This window comes from Symphodus melops (genome assembly GCF_947650265.1).
Source record: "Symphodus melops genome assembly, chromosome: 6".
Taxonomy (NCBI): domain Eukaryota; kingdom Metazoa; phylum Chordata; class Actinopteri; order Labriformes; family Labridae; genus Symphodus; species Symphodus melops.
Window position 1 is genome coordinate 19,570,841 of NC_136696.1, and position 16,969 is coordinate 19,587,809.

The 16,969-nt window shown below is 39.8% G+C and overlaps 1 protein-coding gene across 1 annotated transcript; it reads right to left on the bottom strand.

Annotated features, from left to right (window-relative positions):
• Positions 1-958: 958 nt before the first annotated feature.
• Positions 959-16,312, bottom strand: prtgb (protogenin homolog b (Gallus gallus)). The gene is made up of 19 exons (XM_079346228.1): positions 15,965-16,312; positions 15,149-15,448; positions 11,961-12,105; positions 11,129-11,262; positions 10,739-11,035; positions 10,349-10,508; positions 9,923-10,170; positions 9,210-9,374; positions 8,622-8,927; positions 7,744-7,929; positions 5,719-5,814; positions 5,431-5,617; positions 5,083-5,210; positions 4,808-4,978; positions 4,488-4,670; positions 3,920-4,043; positions 3,675-3,813; positions 3,436-3,543; positions 959-3,324 (listed from the first exon to the last, which is right to left on the bottom strand). Exons 1-19 carry the CDS (start codon positions 16,029-16,031, stop codon positions 2,908-2,910), a joined length of 3,561 nt encoding a protein of 1,186 aa, XP_079202354.1. The 5' UTR covers positions 16,032-16,312; the 3' UTR covers positions 959-2,907.
• Positions 16,313-16,969: the final 657 nt, after the last annotated feature.

Consider the following 16,969-nt stretch of genomic DNA (forward strand, 5'->3'; position numbering starts at 1 on the left):
AACAAAAACTTTATCTAGGTTTCAAGATTCAAGTGATTAAGATTGGGCAGAACGATCTTCCTGTGCGTTGTCATGCAGAATATACCAAAGGTGACAAGAAAAAAGGAAAATATGATATGAAGAAAAAGTGACAGATCAAGTTTATAGTTATTTCTTATTAAAACCCTGCCTTTCTTTATACATACAATCAAAAGCATTTCTTAGCACTTATTTACACCTTCGTTTTGGCCTCATGTGACCAATGGAGCGTAACTTGATTGGCTGGATGTTAGATTTGATGCAGGGATTGATTGCTCTTCTGTGGATACCTGGATGTTGACTGAATTTTTTTACACAGAATTTTTTTTTGCATTGATTTTTTTTTTACATTGGATTATTACTATTTTATTTTTTTTATTTTTAAATCATAGGCAAAAAAATTTCTGTGCTAAAAATTTGAATTCAAAATCCAATAGTACAGATTTATATACATAGTCAGCGGAGGTCGCGTGAAAAATCTGAGGGGAAATGTTGTTAGACAATCTTTTGTCTGAGCAATTTTCCGGGGGTTTTCATTTTTAAATGTAAAACTTCATTAGCTTGTATCAAGATTACATTCCACAGTATTTAATATTATTTTACAGTAACATTGTTTATGGAGATTACTGTAGGAGCTGTAAAATAACAGTATAATGGCAACCAAAAAGCTGACAGTATAATACTGTAATGTTTATTTTCCATACAGCACAATACTGTTATCTTTATTTTACAGTAATACACTGTTTAATTTAACAGAATGTGTGTAACAGGTAACAGGTAACAGCACACTGTAAATGTGTTACAGTGTGCTGTTACCTGAAGAGCATGCATCATTAGTCACAATATCCCTTCTGGTCATTATTTGCTCCCACACCCTCAACCACAGATGCAAACACTGGTGGATGAACCCAGCACACAACACAACATAAAACACAATGTATAGATTTCCAAGAAAAAATTTATTATCTAGTATTTGTGATCATCTTGAGAGTATCAAAAAAGTCTGTTGCAACATTTCAACACAATCATTTGTTCTGTTGCTCTCTTTGGGATAAAAGATGTCATTTGATATTCAAAAAGCAGAAATATTAGAAAACCATAACTTAAATAATAACAGTTCAGTCTACACTCTATATCTAAATTTGGCACCAGAGTTAAATCAGCAAAGTCATCTGTGGATTTCAAATTAACATTCGATAATAATGCACTACACAGACAAATGTTGGACTTGAACGCAGACTAATCAAGTTACTAAAGTGTCACATTAAAACTGGGAAAAGGTTTTGTTCACAACACCATGCTAAGAAGACAATGTATCCTAAGTATCAATCAGGTGAAATGTTGTGGTGATAAAAAAGACAGCAGAACTGTTTATGACATCTCAAGCTTTAAACACGTAAAAAATGCCCTTCTAGCAATCAAAACCATTTTGAAATCATATCACATTTAAATGTAAAGAATGTTAATGAAAACCAAAGAAAATCACTAAATAACAGAGACTTCAAGGTTTCTTTGGTTAGCATTATTTGTATTACAAAGATATAAAAATTGATTATGTTGCTCTTCACACATTGGGTTTTCATTTTGATAGTCAGAATCCTTCATTGTCGCACCTGGACAGGAAATCTAAGGAAGAGAAAGAGAATTTCTCCCTGTGTACAGCAATATTGGTGAACTGTAACAGATGATTCTCTGCACAAAGAATAAATATTATCATCCATCACTGGCAGGACACACTGGATCTTTGGTCTTGTGTTAATAATTTCCACCTCAAGGCACCAAGGATCAACTGAATGAAAAGCCATACCCTTCTGAGGAAGCAGACAACTCTTTGGATAATAGCATCGGCATCACCGCTGCATTTAGCAATGGTCAAGAAGGCAAATGGAACACAGGCCGGGCAGACTTGTGCTAAAGCTTTCACCAGAATAAAGCATCAAGAAAATGTACACTGAGAAAAGCATTCAAACCATCATTCTAAGGGAAATTTACATCATTGTTAAGAACAATATTTTGGCAAACGCACACTAAATATACATCCATTATATTTTTGGTTGCCTTAGAATATCTTTGTACTATCAAAACTCTTTGGGTACAATATTTCCCATCTTTGGATCTCATCTCCTTCAGTATGCAAAGCCCTTTTTGATATTAAGGCCAAGTTAAAGCTTTGGGTTCAATGCACTAAAAATGCCAAATCATATATTTTTTGATAAAGCTCAAATAGTTTGACAATATCTAATGCACTTGTTTCTTTCACAACATACACCATTCAATGACAACATGAAACAAAAGCTCTTTCAACTGTGAAAACAGGAGTTAAAAGAATTTGAAAATAAGACAACCTTCAGACAAAAACACCCCAACAGAGGTTAAAAAAAAACAAAAACAAAAAAAACATGAAGGTGAAACAAAATGTTTCATTTTGTCCCCTGAGTCTGAGATATTACCGCACCGTATGTGCTTAAAATGAGGTAGTAATGTATGTATAAAAACAGAACACAGAGGTAGATAAATCAGTCAAAAGGGCTCAAATATACCCTCTGCTCCAGTAGAAAGTAATTAAATATAATGAAAATGTATCACAGTACATTTTTTGACATTCTTTTTAACATTCGTCATGGGTGAGCTTTGGTTTAGGACAGACTATGCCCAACACAGACAAAAAGGTAGAAAGTTGTTAAAAAAAATAATGGAAATAAAATGTTACAATAAACATTCATACAAAATCCTGAGGTAGGTCCGAAGCAGCGCATGTTCCTTCTGAAGCAGCAGCTAGCCTCCTGATCCCTTGTGCTGCAGGATATAACTGAGAGGCTCAACACAGGAAGCTAACGCGGTAGCAGTGGATCTGCTCCGGCTGCTGGAGACAGATCAGGCCAGGTGATGTCAGGAGCACGCTGCTAGGGAAGTGTGTGGGGCAGGATGGGAGCCCTCGGAGGTTGAGCAGAGCTGAGCTTCGTCAGCGGTGGAGGTGTGATGGAGGGGACGGCTCAGCATCTCCTCATTCTCCACTTGAAAAGACTGCTTAAGCTCAGCCACAGTCGGAACACCATCTGATCCAAAGGATTCAGGTCTGGAGCATTGGCTGGTGGAAGGGTTGCTCATTTCTTCATTGCTTTCTTCATTCGAGTAGTGTCCAGAGTCTCCTGTCTCTTGGCTTCCCTCACTGGTTTGAGAGCTCTCCGAATGAAAAGGTCCGTAGATGATCTCCCGAGACGAAGGTGGAAGGGGCGCTGCGCCTAGATGCTCATCGTATCTCAGAACAGTTTTTCCAGCTTCATACAAGCTTGCTCGTCTCTCAAGCTGAGGAGATAACAAAAAATTATTTTCAAATCAATGTGAAAAAAAAAAAAAAAAAAAAGTAACCTGGCTAAAAGAAATAACAAAAGACGAGAATAAAGTTGTATCGCTTACATCACTTTCAGCTGAATTGTTGATATCCCTCTGGAAAAGTAGCCATCTATTGTTTTTATTCTTGCTACTGACTGGTCCAGCACTATTTATAACCATTCTGGAGCCACCCTGGAGCAGAAGAAAAAATAAAGAATTGAATTTCATTTTTCAGGGGGGTCAAATGCTCTTGTGAAACTGATAACATAATCCTGAAACCTGCAACAATCAGAAGACTGTCCACTCTGAATCGTTTGTCTCACCTTGGAGTCAAAATAGTGTTCACGCATCATTGGTAGAAGAGCCTCAACATTCTCTGCATGGCGTTCATGTGGCAGGGCCAAACCAGAACGTGGATCTTCAGTAACTCCCACAGCAATGACTTTATGACCAGAGGATTTTCTGTCAGAAAAAAAATCATTTTGTTAAGTTGAGAAAAAAAAGTACTTATGTTTTACATATTGCTACTGTAATTAGTTTCATCATTACAAGTGAATTGAACCATTACCTTGGTCTGCCCTTACTGATGAGGATCAAGGCACACATAACAATACAGGACAAGGCGATGCTCACACCAACAATGATTCCTGTCATCGACCTTTGGTCTATGTGGTAGAGACCATCAGATAATACTGGAAATAAACAGCACAGAGTTACTGATTAGAAACCATCTACAAATTGTACACATTTTAAGAAAGCTTGAGTCAGTTTCAAGCTTCTGTATTTTCTCTCTACTTTGTCCACGCATTTGCTTATCATGTGTGCTCTGAAAATGAAACACTATAAACTGGTCATAAGCCACATCTGTATAACTTTGATGAGAAGTTTGTGGATGGAGCTGCTGTTAACATGATAAGTATTAATAATCCCGAAGATTCAAAGTGATAATTATCATTTATATTTGCACAGATGAAAGTATGAAGTCCTTGTAGAACGACCACACTCAGCAGCGACAACTATGACTGACTTCCAAGTTTACTCACGTGAGTACTTCCTTGATGCTATAAGTGGATTAAATAAAACATCTGGAGGAGGTGTCTCTATAATGTTTACTCCAGAAACTTCATGATGCTTACCGATTGGATCTGGGAAGCTGTCAGAGTGCCTGGGGTTCTTGCTGCGGTGGGCGGTTCCACGCTTTAAGGCCAGCTCCACAATGTTAGAGAAAGGCCCGTCTCCAACCTGGTTTGATGCAGAGATTTTGACCAGATAGACATTCCCTGGCTCCAGCTTCTCCAACAGTGCCATCGTATGGCTTCCTGTAAAAAAGGATCAGAAAATCCCAGCAGAGATTAGAATGAATGAAAACTGTTTAAGACACCGTAAATGTTGCATAAATGAAGGACTTGTTTGTTTTACAGTTAACTAAGAAAGATGGGTCTGGTGTGCTATTTACCCTCCCGCTGTAGAATTTGCCAGTGTCCCGACAGCCAGGCTTTCTGGGAAGCGTACAGGATGGTATAGTGAGTAACCACCACATTGGCCTCTGTTGGCTCTCTCCAGGACACCAGAGCAGTGTCATCCTCTATGACAGTTACACGCACTCCTGCAGGTGGCTGGCTAGGTGCTGTACACAGAGAGACCACGTTCATAAGAAATAACAGTTGATGATCCAAACTGAGAAATGTGCAATTTTCTGATTCCTAACTAAAGAAGAGCGCACTTCATTACCTGCAGGTAGGGTCCGGTGGTAAACTACAGAACTCCAGGGACTTGACATCTGGTCCACATGGAGACGCACAACGAACTCATAGCGAGTGTTTGGAATTAAGTTCTGAACCATCACACTCTGTTTGGTACTGTGAAGAGACAGCAATTAACATTATGGACATTTGATAAATAATAATCCATATTCTTAAATTCTTAAATCACTATCAGAAACAACTAATGATGAAAAAACAGGATATCAACATATTCTGTATACATTGGAAACATGCAGTGGAGTGTGACAATACTACTTGAAGACTTTATTTTACATGCAAGAGGCAACAACAGATTTTTTTTTAGCTTTCTTCTTACATTTGTATGTAGCGTATAGCAGAGGCATTGTGAGTTCCCACAGGTGTACAACGGACTGTATAGCTCACAGTCTTTCCTGAGGGGAAAGCGGGACGGCTCCAGCGAAGGGAGACTGAAGACGAATTGTTGGCGAAGACCATCATATGATCCGGAGGTGGAGGAGATGCTACAGGCTGATCTCTAGCCGCTGAGAGATAAAAAGAGAATGCGTGTTTCCCTCACATTTTCAATTTGCCCAAAGTTATGCGAGACATTCTTTCAAACTAAACCATGAATAAAAATACTTACACACACATCCCGGAGTGCTAACTGTTTGGTCCGTTTGATAGCCTTCTCCGGCTTGACTGACAGCAAGAATCTTGACATGATACTTTCTTCTTGGATCTGGAATTTAAGAAAAATCCAATTAAATCATTTCCACACATTGCTAAAACTTAAACAAAAGGCATAGACACATATAATAGCAATCATTTCTCAGAGAATCATTATTTAAGTCCAAAAGAGGCCACATGCTATTGTATCATTATTGCCACATCAAGATCATCATCAAGATGCCGAAGTGATGGTTCCCAAAAAGAATAGCATGCATTTCTTAATAAAAGGCAGACACATTGATAGTTAACAGCAGGAGGTAAAGTTTATGGGTCAAAACTAACCATTCCTCTTTCATGGACAATGCTTGTTCTCCCAAGTCACCTCAAACCTCTCATTTATCATGTCTTGTGTAAAGAGCAAGAGGTAGATCAACCACCCCCAAGTTAGGCCCACTAAATATGGTGACAGGGTTAACAAACACTCTGAAATTAATAAAAAAATAAATTGTGAAGGCTTATAAAGGTTTTAAAACTATCAAACCATATAAGCACAAAGCACATAACATTACATACACTGTAGGTACACGAAGAACAGTTAAAGGTGGATAACAGACGTGGGAAGGTCTGAAATATTTTTTTGTTTGTTTTATAAAAAGAAAAAGACATTATTGGACATTAAAAGGCTGTGGCAATAGGAGGTATCTTGAACTCTGGGGATGGAGAGCTTTGGTTTGAAAATAATCTATGAAACTTTTTTTTATCATCAGGATGTTTTAGAGAGGGTGAAGGTTTGTTTTATGTGTGATTTGTGAAAGGTCAACCAATCGGTATTGACCAGGGAAGCCAGTGTGTCCAGTCCTGTTGTGGGGGCTGGGCCAGAGGCTGCCTTCAGCTGCTGGGATCCTAGGCCCATGGGACTGGGGGAGTTGACTGAGGTCATGAGGTCAAGCCAAGATAGAACACAAGGAATCTGGGCGCAGGACTCAGGGACAGAGGCTGGGCCCCTTTTGTTCCCTCTTTCTCACTCTTACTGCTGGCCTTGTGTATTAGCCTTAAACTTGGAGCAACAAGGAAAGAAACATGGCTCCTAGAGAGAACTTGTGTTGGCATCAGTTGAATGTAATATGGCAGCAACTTAAATGAATTTTCCATACAGCTGTAACATCCATGTTGAATGGTTTTACAATTCTAGGAATAAACTATTACAAAACCCCACAAATCTACACAGTTAGCCCCAATTAAAGTTCTATTACCAAAACATTTGAGGTATGCTTTGATAGAAGCCACATAGTGTTTTTTTAAATCACATAAGACAAAAATTAGAAAATAGATTAACTTTTTTTGTTACTATCATCATGGATATATTGCATATATATTGTTGTGGGTCGTTTACATAGACAGCACTTTAGGCCAATGGGGGGTGGGATGTTATCCAGAACTGCTGTCTCACGGCTAGAGGTCAGTGCCTCAGTCCTTCTCTGGCCAATCCCAGGGGTTTGTGTTTGTGTGTCCCAGTGTCCAGCTAAAGGGGGGGTAGTGACCAGGGTCTTACAGGGAAAGTCTTGCCCTGAACACAACACAATGGCCAGGGTTAATTATGCAAGCTGCGAGATGGGAAACAGTGGTGGGAGGGACATCTGGACCCTGACCTCTAACCTTGGGAGCCTGATTTCACACAATACCAAAGCCAGACTGGAGAGGGCCGCTGCTTAGGCAGGAGGGGTCAGTACATATTGATCAGGACACTGAGTGAAAATGCAAAAGCAGCATGAAACTGCCCACTGAATTAAATTGGGAAGACCCATCTGAGTGAGGAGCCATTGGTCACACTCAGCTGTCTCAAACAAAATCAAGATGGTAGAAATACACTGACAATGTCAAATAAACATATACTATATAAACTCTATTATGTATATTATTACCTTTTTTTTCATCTACTCCAATACATCATCTTTACATCATCTTTCAACCAAACAACTTTTAGAAGTGTGCAACTCACCAAGGCCACTGATGGTGTGGGTATAGTTTTGAGCCTGTAACTGGATGATGGGCTGCTCTGGTTGGCCCTCCTCATGGTAACACAGCCTGTAACCCTGGACAGCCACAGATTCTTGGGAAATTTGCCAGCGTGCCACAATGGAGGTGCAGTTCAGGGGCTCAAGTTGAAGAATAGGGGCTGAAGGCACTAAGAGATAACAGCAGGCAAGTGATCAATGCACACTTGTTTTTTTTAAGTCAGAAAGTCAATTTTCAGTACTCATGTTCTTAAAGTTGCTCTTAAATTAAAGTATAATTCTGCTGGCTGTGCTGCTCTCCATTAACTCATTTCAAGCAAAAAAACAAAATCAGACTTTGGTGGACAAACAGCCTCCCCCAACACACCAGGCCATGAAAAGGGGCTATTCTTTCCTCCACATAGATGCCTGAGGCCCTCTCTTTATGACCCGTGACTGAGGCCACTCTAACATCACTGACAGCGAAGGGCAAAGGTTCCTGGGTAACCAACACAAAGACTGTGGGACAATGCTTTAAGAGCAAACTTAAGTCATAAGCTGGCTACTCTGCATGCGCTTGAGTGATTCTTCTTGGTTCTCTCGGAGCCCCAAAGCAATGATGTGAGGAGTTAAAGTGCAGCATTTTAGATGTTTCGCTCCATGTGATGTTATCACTTAATGTACATGTACTTGTTTTTGCTTCGTACACTGATAAAGACACCTGCTTGACCAATAGAATACATTCAAACTTGTTGTCCCAAATGCAAAAAAAATAGGCAAAGAAAACCAATCTAGACGAAATGTTTCATTAGATTTAAAAACTAAAACTTTCATTAAGAATTTGATACCCAGCTCTCAAAATGTCATGCTCTCATCGTTTTACCTTTGCTGCTGGAAGTCTTAGGTGTACGGTGGGAGGTCCATGCAGAAGGCTCACACCAGCCCACGCGGGTGGCTGCAGCCATGCGGAGCAGGTAGATTGTGTCAGGCTGAAGGCCCTCCAGCAAATATTCTGTGCTGTTCTGAGGTATTTCCACAGAGTTGACAGTGTTGTCCGCGGCTGTACGATAAGATAGTCTGTATGCAGATACCCGTCCGCGGCTAAGTTTGGCAGGCAGCTGCTGCCAGCTCACCTGGATATCTGTGGAGCTGTGGCTGGTCAGACCAAGCTCTGGGGTACGTAAAGGCACTGCAGAAAGATAGAAATACAACACATTTACTTGACTCTGATCAATTGTTGGGTTTCTTCACAATAAAAATGTGTGTAAAAAGATAAAGTGTTGTGTTTTTATTTATTGTAAATATTACATTTCTGTTAGTAAATGGAATACACACAAGTGTTTAACATCATCATGCCCATCCCACCTTTCTCGACAGAGCTCTGCACACACATCAATCACATGCATTTTAACTTAACTGCCAGAGTGATTTATTGTAAGGAATGCAGGGAGTCTCAATGCTCTGTGCTTACCATCCTCCAGGGTATGTTGACTGACTTGGTCTGACATACGACTGGCCCCCATTGGCATATAGGCTACAATGTAAAAGCTGTAGTTTCGAGCTGGCTCAAGGTCATCGATGATATAACTGGTTGTGTCATTTCCAATAACAACTTGGTATTCTTCATTGTTCAGACCTGACATTCAACAGATAAAACAGTGAGTAGGTTAAAGGGGTCCCCTGCAAAAGAAACATCTTTGAAAGGCTTACAAAATGTGGCATGTAAACAGTATTTTAAAAGGCTTCAAGGCCACTGAAGAAAACCTTCTCTAAACATTAAACTGTGCTCACTATTAGACTTGAATAAATACAGTTACTTTACATTCAATGTAATGGATAAAGTTAAATATCTCTTTACAACCCTGGTTTGAAAAACCTAGAGCTTTTTGAAACGCTGCCCTGTCCCTTTAACTACAAGAAGAATGAGCTGCAGAGCGGACAATGGATTTGCAAAGCCTGTTGTTATTTCAGTGAAGTTGCCATTCGGAGTCCTCCTTGACCTCTGCTCTGTGCAGCAACAACAGATGGCCTTCACTAAGGAAAGTTGATCACATGTGAGCGCACAAAATAGATTATTGTTGTTGACTGTCATATTGTATCTGCTCTCCTTCATCCTCCTTGCTGAGCTGTTAAAAACCCTGAACCCTGAGAACATAACTCAAAAGTTAATCTTTTTTATCTCACCTTCAGCTTTCATGTAATGGATGGAGTAGGCTATGACTTTGTCTGCATTGTAGAGAGGTCTCTCCCAGGCCAGTAGGATAGCAGAGCTGGAGATGGTCTCAGCATGGATATTTCTTGGTGCACTGGGCCTGTCCTCTGACATGACAACAATAAGGCGTGCCAAGGACAGCACAGAACCCTGTTCACTCTCTGCCATGCACTGATAGATGGCATCATCCTCAGGGATGATCTGGGTGATCACCAATTTACTGCAAAACAACAAATACAATATTTATAAAAGTCTGACATTGCATTCGATTAATGGAATAGCATTTATTGTCATTGTTACAGGTACAGGTACAGGTACAAGCACAACGAAATTAAGGACGTTTTTCTCTCTTTGCTTAGCTATGTTGGACTGTGACCGCTAAACCTGTATGACCATACCTGTTGTACGTTTTAATCCTCCCATTTAAGTGAACCTTTTCTCCATTCTTCAGCCAGCTGATGCGTGGCGAGGGCACTCCCTCTGCTTGGCACATGAACCGGGCAGTCCCTGCTCTTGGACGGGTCTGGCTTTCAGGTTTCTCAACAATGGATGGTGGCACTGAAAACGTGTGCATAGGATAAAAGTAATTATGGTAATAACTATTGCCTAACAATTTTTTTTATCTTCCAGCAAACAGTCATTGTATTGAATCTTATACTTTTCAAACATAAACTATGAACATAAAAGCTTTTGTTTTCATCATGGTATAGCACTAACAGCAATACAAGAAGCTGTAGGGAAACAGTCTGGGATCGAACACAGTTTAATCACTGAAGGGTTTACTATACCTAGAACTGTGAGGTTGGCTGCAGCAATAGTGAAGTTGCGTGTTCCAGGGGTGGTGGCCCTGCAGAGGTAGACTCCACTGTGCTTTGAATTAACATCAGTAATAACAAGGTTCCCATTGCCCATCACTTTGGCATTGTACACATCAATGGGTTTACTGTCAGCACGGCTCCAGGAGATGATGGGCCAGGGATTCCCTGTTGCCACACACTCCAACACTACAGTTTGATGAAGAGAAACTGTGACATTCTGAGGTCCAGCTATGATTCTGGGCCTTTGGCGTGGTTTCAGGCCTACACCTTTAAAAGACAAGAAATATGTTAAGAAAATGAAATCTTTGTTCCATATATGATGTGGTCTGTTCATGCTGAGTCCTTAAAAACAGTCTGTACCTTGGTTGACTGTCAGCTTTGCCTCTCGACTTTTCAAGCGGCTACCAATGTTAGTAGCCACACACCGATACAGTCCAGCATCTTCTAATTGTACATTTTGGATCTGAAGAACTCCATTGGGCAGAACCGTTATTCTGAGAACATAGAAAAGGCAACTTCAGGGTCAAACTAGGAGGTGTATTTGGACTAGGGAGGTCTTTGGAGCTGCTACTAATCAGGGCTGGTTAAAAAAATCTTGATTAATCAATGCATTGCAATAAATGTTTTCCCAATTCAATATCGATTCATAATCCTAAAAACAAATGATGTCTGTCGTAATGAAGCCCCACGGCTGTTGGGGCACTATGGGTGACGTTGTTCTGTGATATGCTACAGAGGCCCCACTTGAATAAACAAGGTTTCCTGTTTATTTAACAAAATGATGACAGCTGTAAGTAAGTAATGTAAAAGTAATGTAAAGTCTGCACCTACAACATTAAAGGTGGATGTTTGGACACATTTTAAATTGAGATCTGAAACTGGAATATTTAAAGTCAACAAAAGTCACGTCGTGTGTGTAAGCTCTGTGAGTAAATATTAAAATACTGCAACAAGATTTAAGCGGACATCACACAGAGGTTGTGCAGCCTGTGGCTCTTGACATGTACTTTACAATGTTCCATGTAATTATGTTTATTACTTATTTGCTGCAAATTCAGCTTAGGCACAGTCACACAGTTTGTTTTTATAGAAAAAAACAAAGCTCTATTACTATCATCATCAATACACACAAGTGGATTCAATGGGGACTCAGATGGTCAGATCAAAAGTTACTCAAGGTGTCTGTGGGTACCTGTCTGTTTGAAGTGGTAATGTGCTTTGGTTGAGCTCCCAGGTGATTGTGGCAGGAGGGCTGGAGATGGCTACACAGGAGAACCGTGCCACAGAGCCCTCAGTCACCACCATAGGCACAGGGTGCAATACAAACTCTGAGATACCTGTGAAAAAAAACAATGATTCATTATCAGAAGTAAAACCTTTTTAACGAAAAGCTGAAACGTATCTCACAAATATCTATTTATTTTGGTAGTGGGCTCATTTTACAGTTATTTAGTTCCTTGCTAAACAGAGCATTTTTTTTCCACGTTTGGTTAAAAATCATACATTATGCATGCAAAGCCCAGATTTTGATGGATGTCAAGTGATATGAAATGAATTGATCTCTCTAAAAGACAATGATCTTGCTTTTGTGCAGATGAGCAAGCAATCACGTTCCACACTGACCAGCTGGGCCAATCAATGGATCAATTGAAGAATGACACTGAATGATGCATTGTTATAGGTAAATACAATAAAACAATCAATTCACTTTGCATAACAAGGATTACAAGCAGACACTAGGAATATAAGATTGTCCAAAACAAAGTTTTAAGATAAATGTAAGTATTTGATTTAGAGGTCAGGAATTACATTTATTTAGTCAAACATGGTATTTTTTAAGTGTTTTGTTGTACATATTTTACCAATATGCATAATGACCTACGTGAAGCCTACTTTGTAGAAATTAAGAGGTCTATACTTGTTTTGCCTTATAAAACCCTGCATAGGCTACTGAGTCATATTCTGTCACTGCATTCAAAATGTCTTTTAAAAATTGCAGAAAATAAACAACTCCGAATCCACATTTAGCTTATGATAAGACCAATGACCTTCATTCATTAAGGTTAGGACTCTCTCTCTCTCTCTCTCTCTCTCTCTCTCTCTCTCTCTCTCTCTCTCTCTCTCTCTCTTTAACAAGTCAATATCATGTTAAAGAAAATCAATACCCTGTTGGCCCACTGAAACATCAAATTCAAATCGTGAGCCCTGGGAGATACTAACTAAAGAGCAATCCTTTAATTCAAAACCAAATGTCATCAATATCACGAAAATAAAGTGTCAGCCCTTCTTAAGTGGAGCACACTTCAGGCTTTGTACCAGGTGTAGTTGGTCCTATGAATTATTCCTCAAAAATGGCATTAAGTAAAGTTTAGCTGTAGAGCAAGACAACAAAATCCAATGCAAAAACATTAAGCACAACTTCCATAATGTTCACCATGAAGTGTGGAATTATCCACAGTGTCTGTCTATAGACAACAATGTTGATGCTTGATGGCAAGCATCCTGGGCCATCAGGGCCTGGTAAGAAGTTCAAAACATGATGTTGTTTTCTCCTCACACAGACATAACAGATGCTCTTCCCTCTTGCTTGGATCAGTCATGTAGCAGGAGGGTGTGGCCTGCAAAGACTGATCTGCTAACATGGTCACCTCTGTTGTAAAGAACAAATCAATGTCTCGGTCAAACAGCACAAAGGTTTCCCTAAAGAGGTCAGAGTTCGCTTCAGCTCCCTGTCCATTCAATTTTAGCCCAGACTGGGAGCCATCTCAAAGTCAGTTTACCACTACTTTGGAAAAAGGAACATTTTAATTGTTTAGTCGTGTATTTTGTTTTGTAATTTATCACATTCTATTGCCACGATTAAAAACAAAATCAAAGCACCGTTGGGCTTCTTTGTTAAATAAAATAAAAAGGAACATAAAATGTATGTGATATATGTCAACCTCTGTGAATACAAGAGGTGCAGAAACTGTTGGTGTAGTTCCAGAACTACAAGGAAAAATACTTCTACAGTGTAAACAGGCTTAGAAAGATTCAGCCCTGTTCACTGAAATATTAGGTTTGTACGTTCACATGACCTGGCCTGGCCTTTCTTTAACAAAAGGGCTCTGCCTGACAGGGCAACAGAGGGATAGAACCAGTGAAAGGGATTGTGGGATGGGGGAGAGAACAGCAGGGCAGCCCAGCCAGAGCAGGCCTGTGACATCACAAAGCCTTTCCCCACTGACCCCTGACCCTCAGGACCTATGGACAGAAGGGGAGCACAGAAGAGGCCCATCCTCCACTCCCTGCCTACAGCTGACCCAAAACCTTTAACCCTTTCACTGACAAAGGCTGGACACCAGTCAAAACTGAACTTTTAAGGCTTTTTGTATAGTTATCATTTGGGGAAACATTTTATTTTGGTAAAAATGAAACACGATTTTGACAGCAGAGTTGGTTTACCTACAGGTGTATGCCTAAAATGCTTTCAGGTTGTTTGTTTATGTCTTTCCTTGGGATAGCTGTATCTAGTGCTTTGAATTAAAGTAACCCAGACTTTTAGGACATGTTGCAAGAAATGTTTGAGTCAACGTCAGTGTCAAAATCACTATATTTCAGAAAGCCTGGCTTCCATGACACCACTCACAAGATATTCCTTCTAAGACCTGTGAAAAGTGTCCATGGAAGAGTGGGCCAATTGAATAGAGACAGCTGCTCTGTCCACTGATATGTGGACAAACAAATGCCCTGAAAACGTAGCCTTTTCTTCTGGGGCGGTCAGTGTTACTCCAAACAAAGGCTAAAAGCCAAATGGCCTTTCAGAGATTCCTGTGTGGCAGACCATTCAGCAATTACACAGAGCCAGTCTGCAGTTTCAATCCAATGTTACTAACAAGCAGGAGAGAGAGAAGGTTAATTTCTAACATTTAGCCAGTATTCCCTGAATACTTTTACAAATGTCCAAGAGGTACTTTCTCTTAAAACACATCAATTATGTTCTTAGAGTTACCTATTATTGGAGTATTTATGAGCTTTTAGATTGACTCTCTGTGTATCTTTAACTGTCTCTTAAAATCATCCCATAACTGGGCTGACAGCTTTAAACTCAAGCATGGCTTAGTCTGCACAACTTCCAATTACATGGAACCCAGATTTAAGAGGTTTTTTCCTTAGTAAAGGGGAAAAGTGGGGAGGGGTACATCTGCTTCCCATCTCCAGGTTAATAACCCATGAACTTGCCATCCTGCATGATGACACCACAAAGTGTATACCACAACCTTAACTTGTCCTCAATAATGTATTATTATTATTATCTTGATCTCAAAACATAGATGTAAAACATAGATAAAGTTCTCATCAACCCCAGGGAATTTATTTTACTCTGAGCTTTATACTTACTTGCGATAGTAAGACGTGATCTTTGGCTTAGGATAGCTCCATATTTGTTTTGTGAGAGGCACTGGTAGAATCCCTCGTCTGATTCCTCCTTGGTTTGCTTTATCTTTGGTATGTACAAGGAGCCATTTGACAGAAACTGGATGTGCTCACTTTCTGCCAAATGAACTCCATTCTTTAGCCACTTGATGGTGACTGGAGGCTGCCCATGAGCCTGACAGTCCAAGACAGCAGGATATTTTGGTAGTGCAGTAACATCACTGGGCTCTGTGATGAAGGACAGCTCACTGAAACATAAAACACCTACAAGAAAAGGAAAGGAATATCAGTAAACATTTGCTTTTGTACCTTACTTATACATGAATACAGCCACACCACATCATCGATACAAACTGACAGATCACACGTAGCCTATAATTGAAATAGCCTATGTGAAAATTTCTCATTAGCCTATACAGAGTAGAAGAAGTCATGCCCTGACAAATAGTTAAAGCAATAGCATCTATAGACGATACCTTCATTTTATGAATAATTTGCTATCCTGATATAGATTTCATTGTTGGACATATAGACCTCGAGTAAGTGATGTGATGAGTCTGACAGGTAATACGCAGTTAAAAAGTTCTACATGTAGTTTTATCGCATCTTTAAACCAGAAGACATTCGTTTTGTTATCGCAGGACAGTGGATCTAAGTATTTCTACAGTGAGATGATATCTATACACAGTTCATCATAATAGTCAGCGGTCAGTGCGCGCGGACGCCAATCCGGTCTGCACACTTAATGATATCTCCAAAACAAAAAAAAGAGACACTTACTTGAAAAAGGAAGAAACAAAACAAAAAGCAACCAGTGCTGGTGGACTTTCATCTTAAACTTCGCCATTTATCCGGACTGTTGTGTCATTTTCTCTCTCCGCGAACCGCCGCTCTCGTGCGTGCTGTCCGTATATCCCCAAACTCAGTTCTGCCAGCATCGGAGGACCGACAGCTCAACTGGGGTGCCTGGGACCATCAGGCGCATGCGCAGACGGCTCTAGCTACAAGCGTGTGTGTTTGTCTCACTGAGATGTGGGGACCCCAGGGGCCCTCGGGAGGTACTGCCACTGCAAAGAGTAACATGTTAAAGGTTTGTATGTAATACTGTGTTGCTTTCTATCTATTCTTTTGGTACATTAAATAAACAGCTCTTCATTAAAGGTGCACTATGTAGTTCACTTCTCCAACTTCAAATTTCACTATAAATCTACATAGTGCACATTTAAGAGAAAAAAACATTACCAACTAAACTTTAGGTCTTTATGGCTCAGCCTTTCTAGTCCAGTTTCCAGAAGTGCTTACTTTCATCATAAAGATTCTTACACCCGCCCTGATCTCTACTTTTAGTTAGAGCTTTTATCATCAGTAGTAGTTGTCACCCTGTTCTTTACCATTTCTTTTGTACCTATTTCATCGACGTGTGTTACATGTTTTCTGTTTAACAAGTTGAAAGTTTCTGTTTTTCCCCCAGCTGAACAGTTTAAATACTAAATAAAGATGAAATGCACATTACCAGCTCTGGCTTAGCTGGTCAAAACACCATATCTGTACCGATAGTCATTTTAAACAATAAGTCGAGTATGTTGATGACAAGTCATTAATGATATACCACTGCTTTTGCATGTTACAACTTAACCTTTAAATAAGATCTTCTTTCTAGTGCACAACAAATCTGAGACCACAAAATATGATGAACACAGAATTATCAGTTACCAATGGCCACTAATAAGGTCATACTAAACAGCATCTGTTACTACAGCAGAACCTGGTAATTATGAAGAGGTA

Excerpts from the sequence above, each read along its gene's own strand:
- prtgb (XM_079346228.1), bottom strand. The coding sequence starts at position 16,031 with ATGGCGAAGTTTAAGATGAAAGTCCACCAGCACTGGTTGCTTTTTGTT. Across the intron at positions 11,263-11,960 it reads TTACCACTTCAAACAGACAG|AATAACGGTTCTGCCCAATG; the intron begins GTACCCACAGAC and ends CTATGTTCTCAG. Across the intron at positions 10,509-10,738 it reads AGCCAACCTCACAGTTCTAG|TGCCACCATCCATTGTTGAG; the intron begins GTATAGTAAACC and ends ACACGTTTTCAG.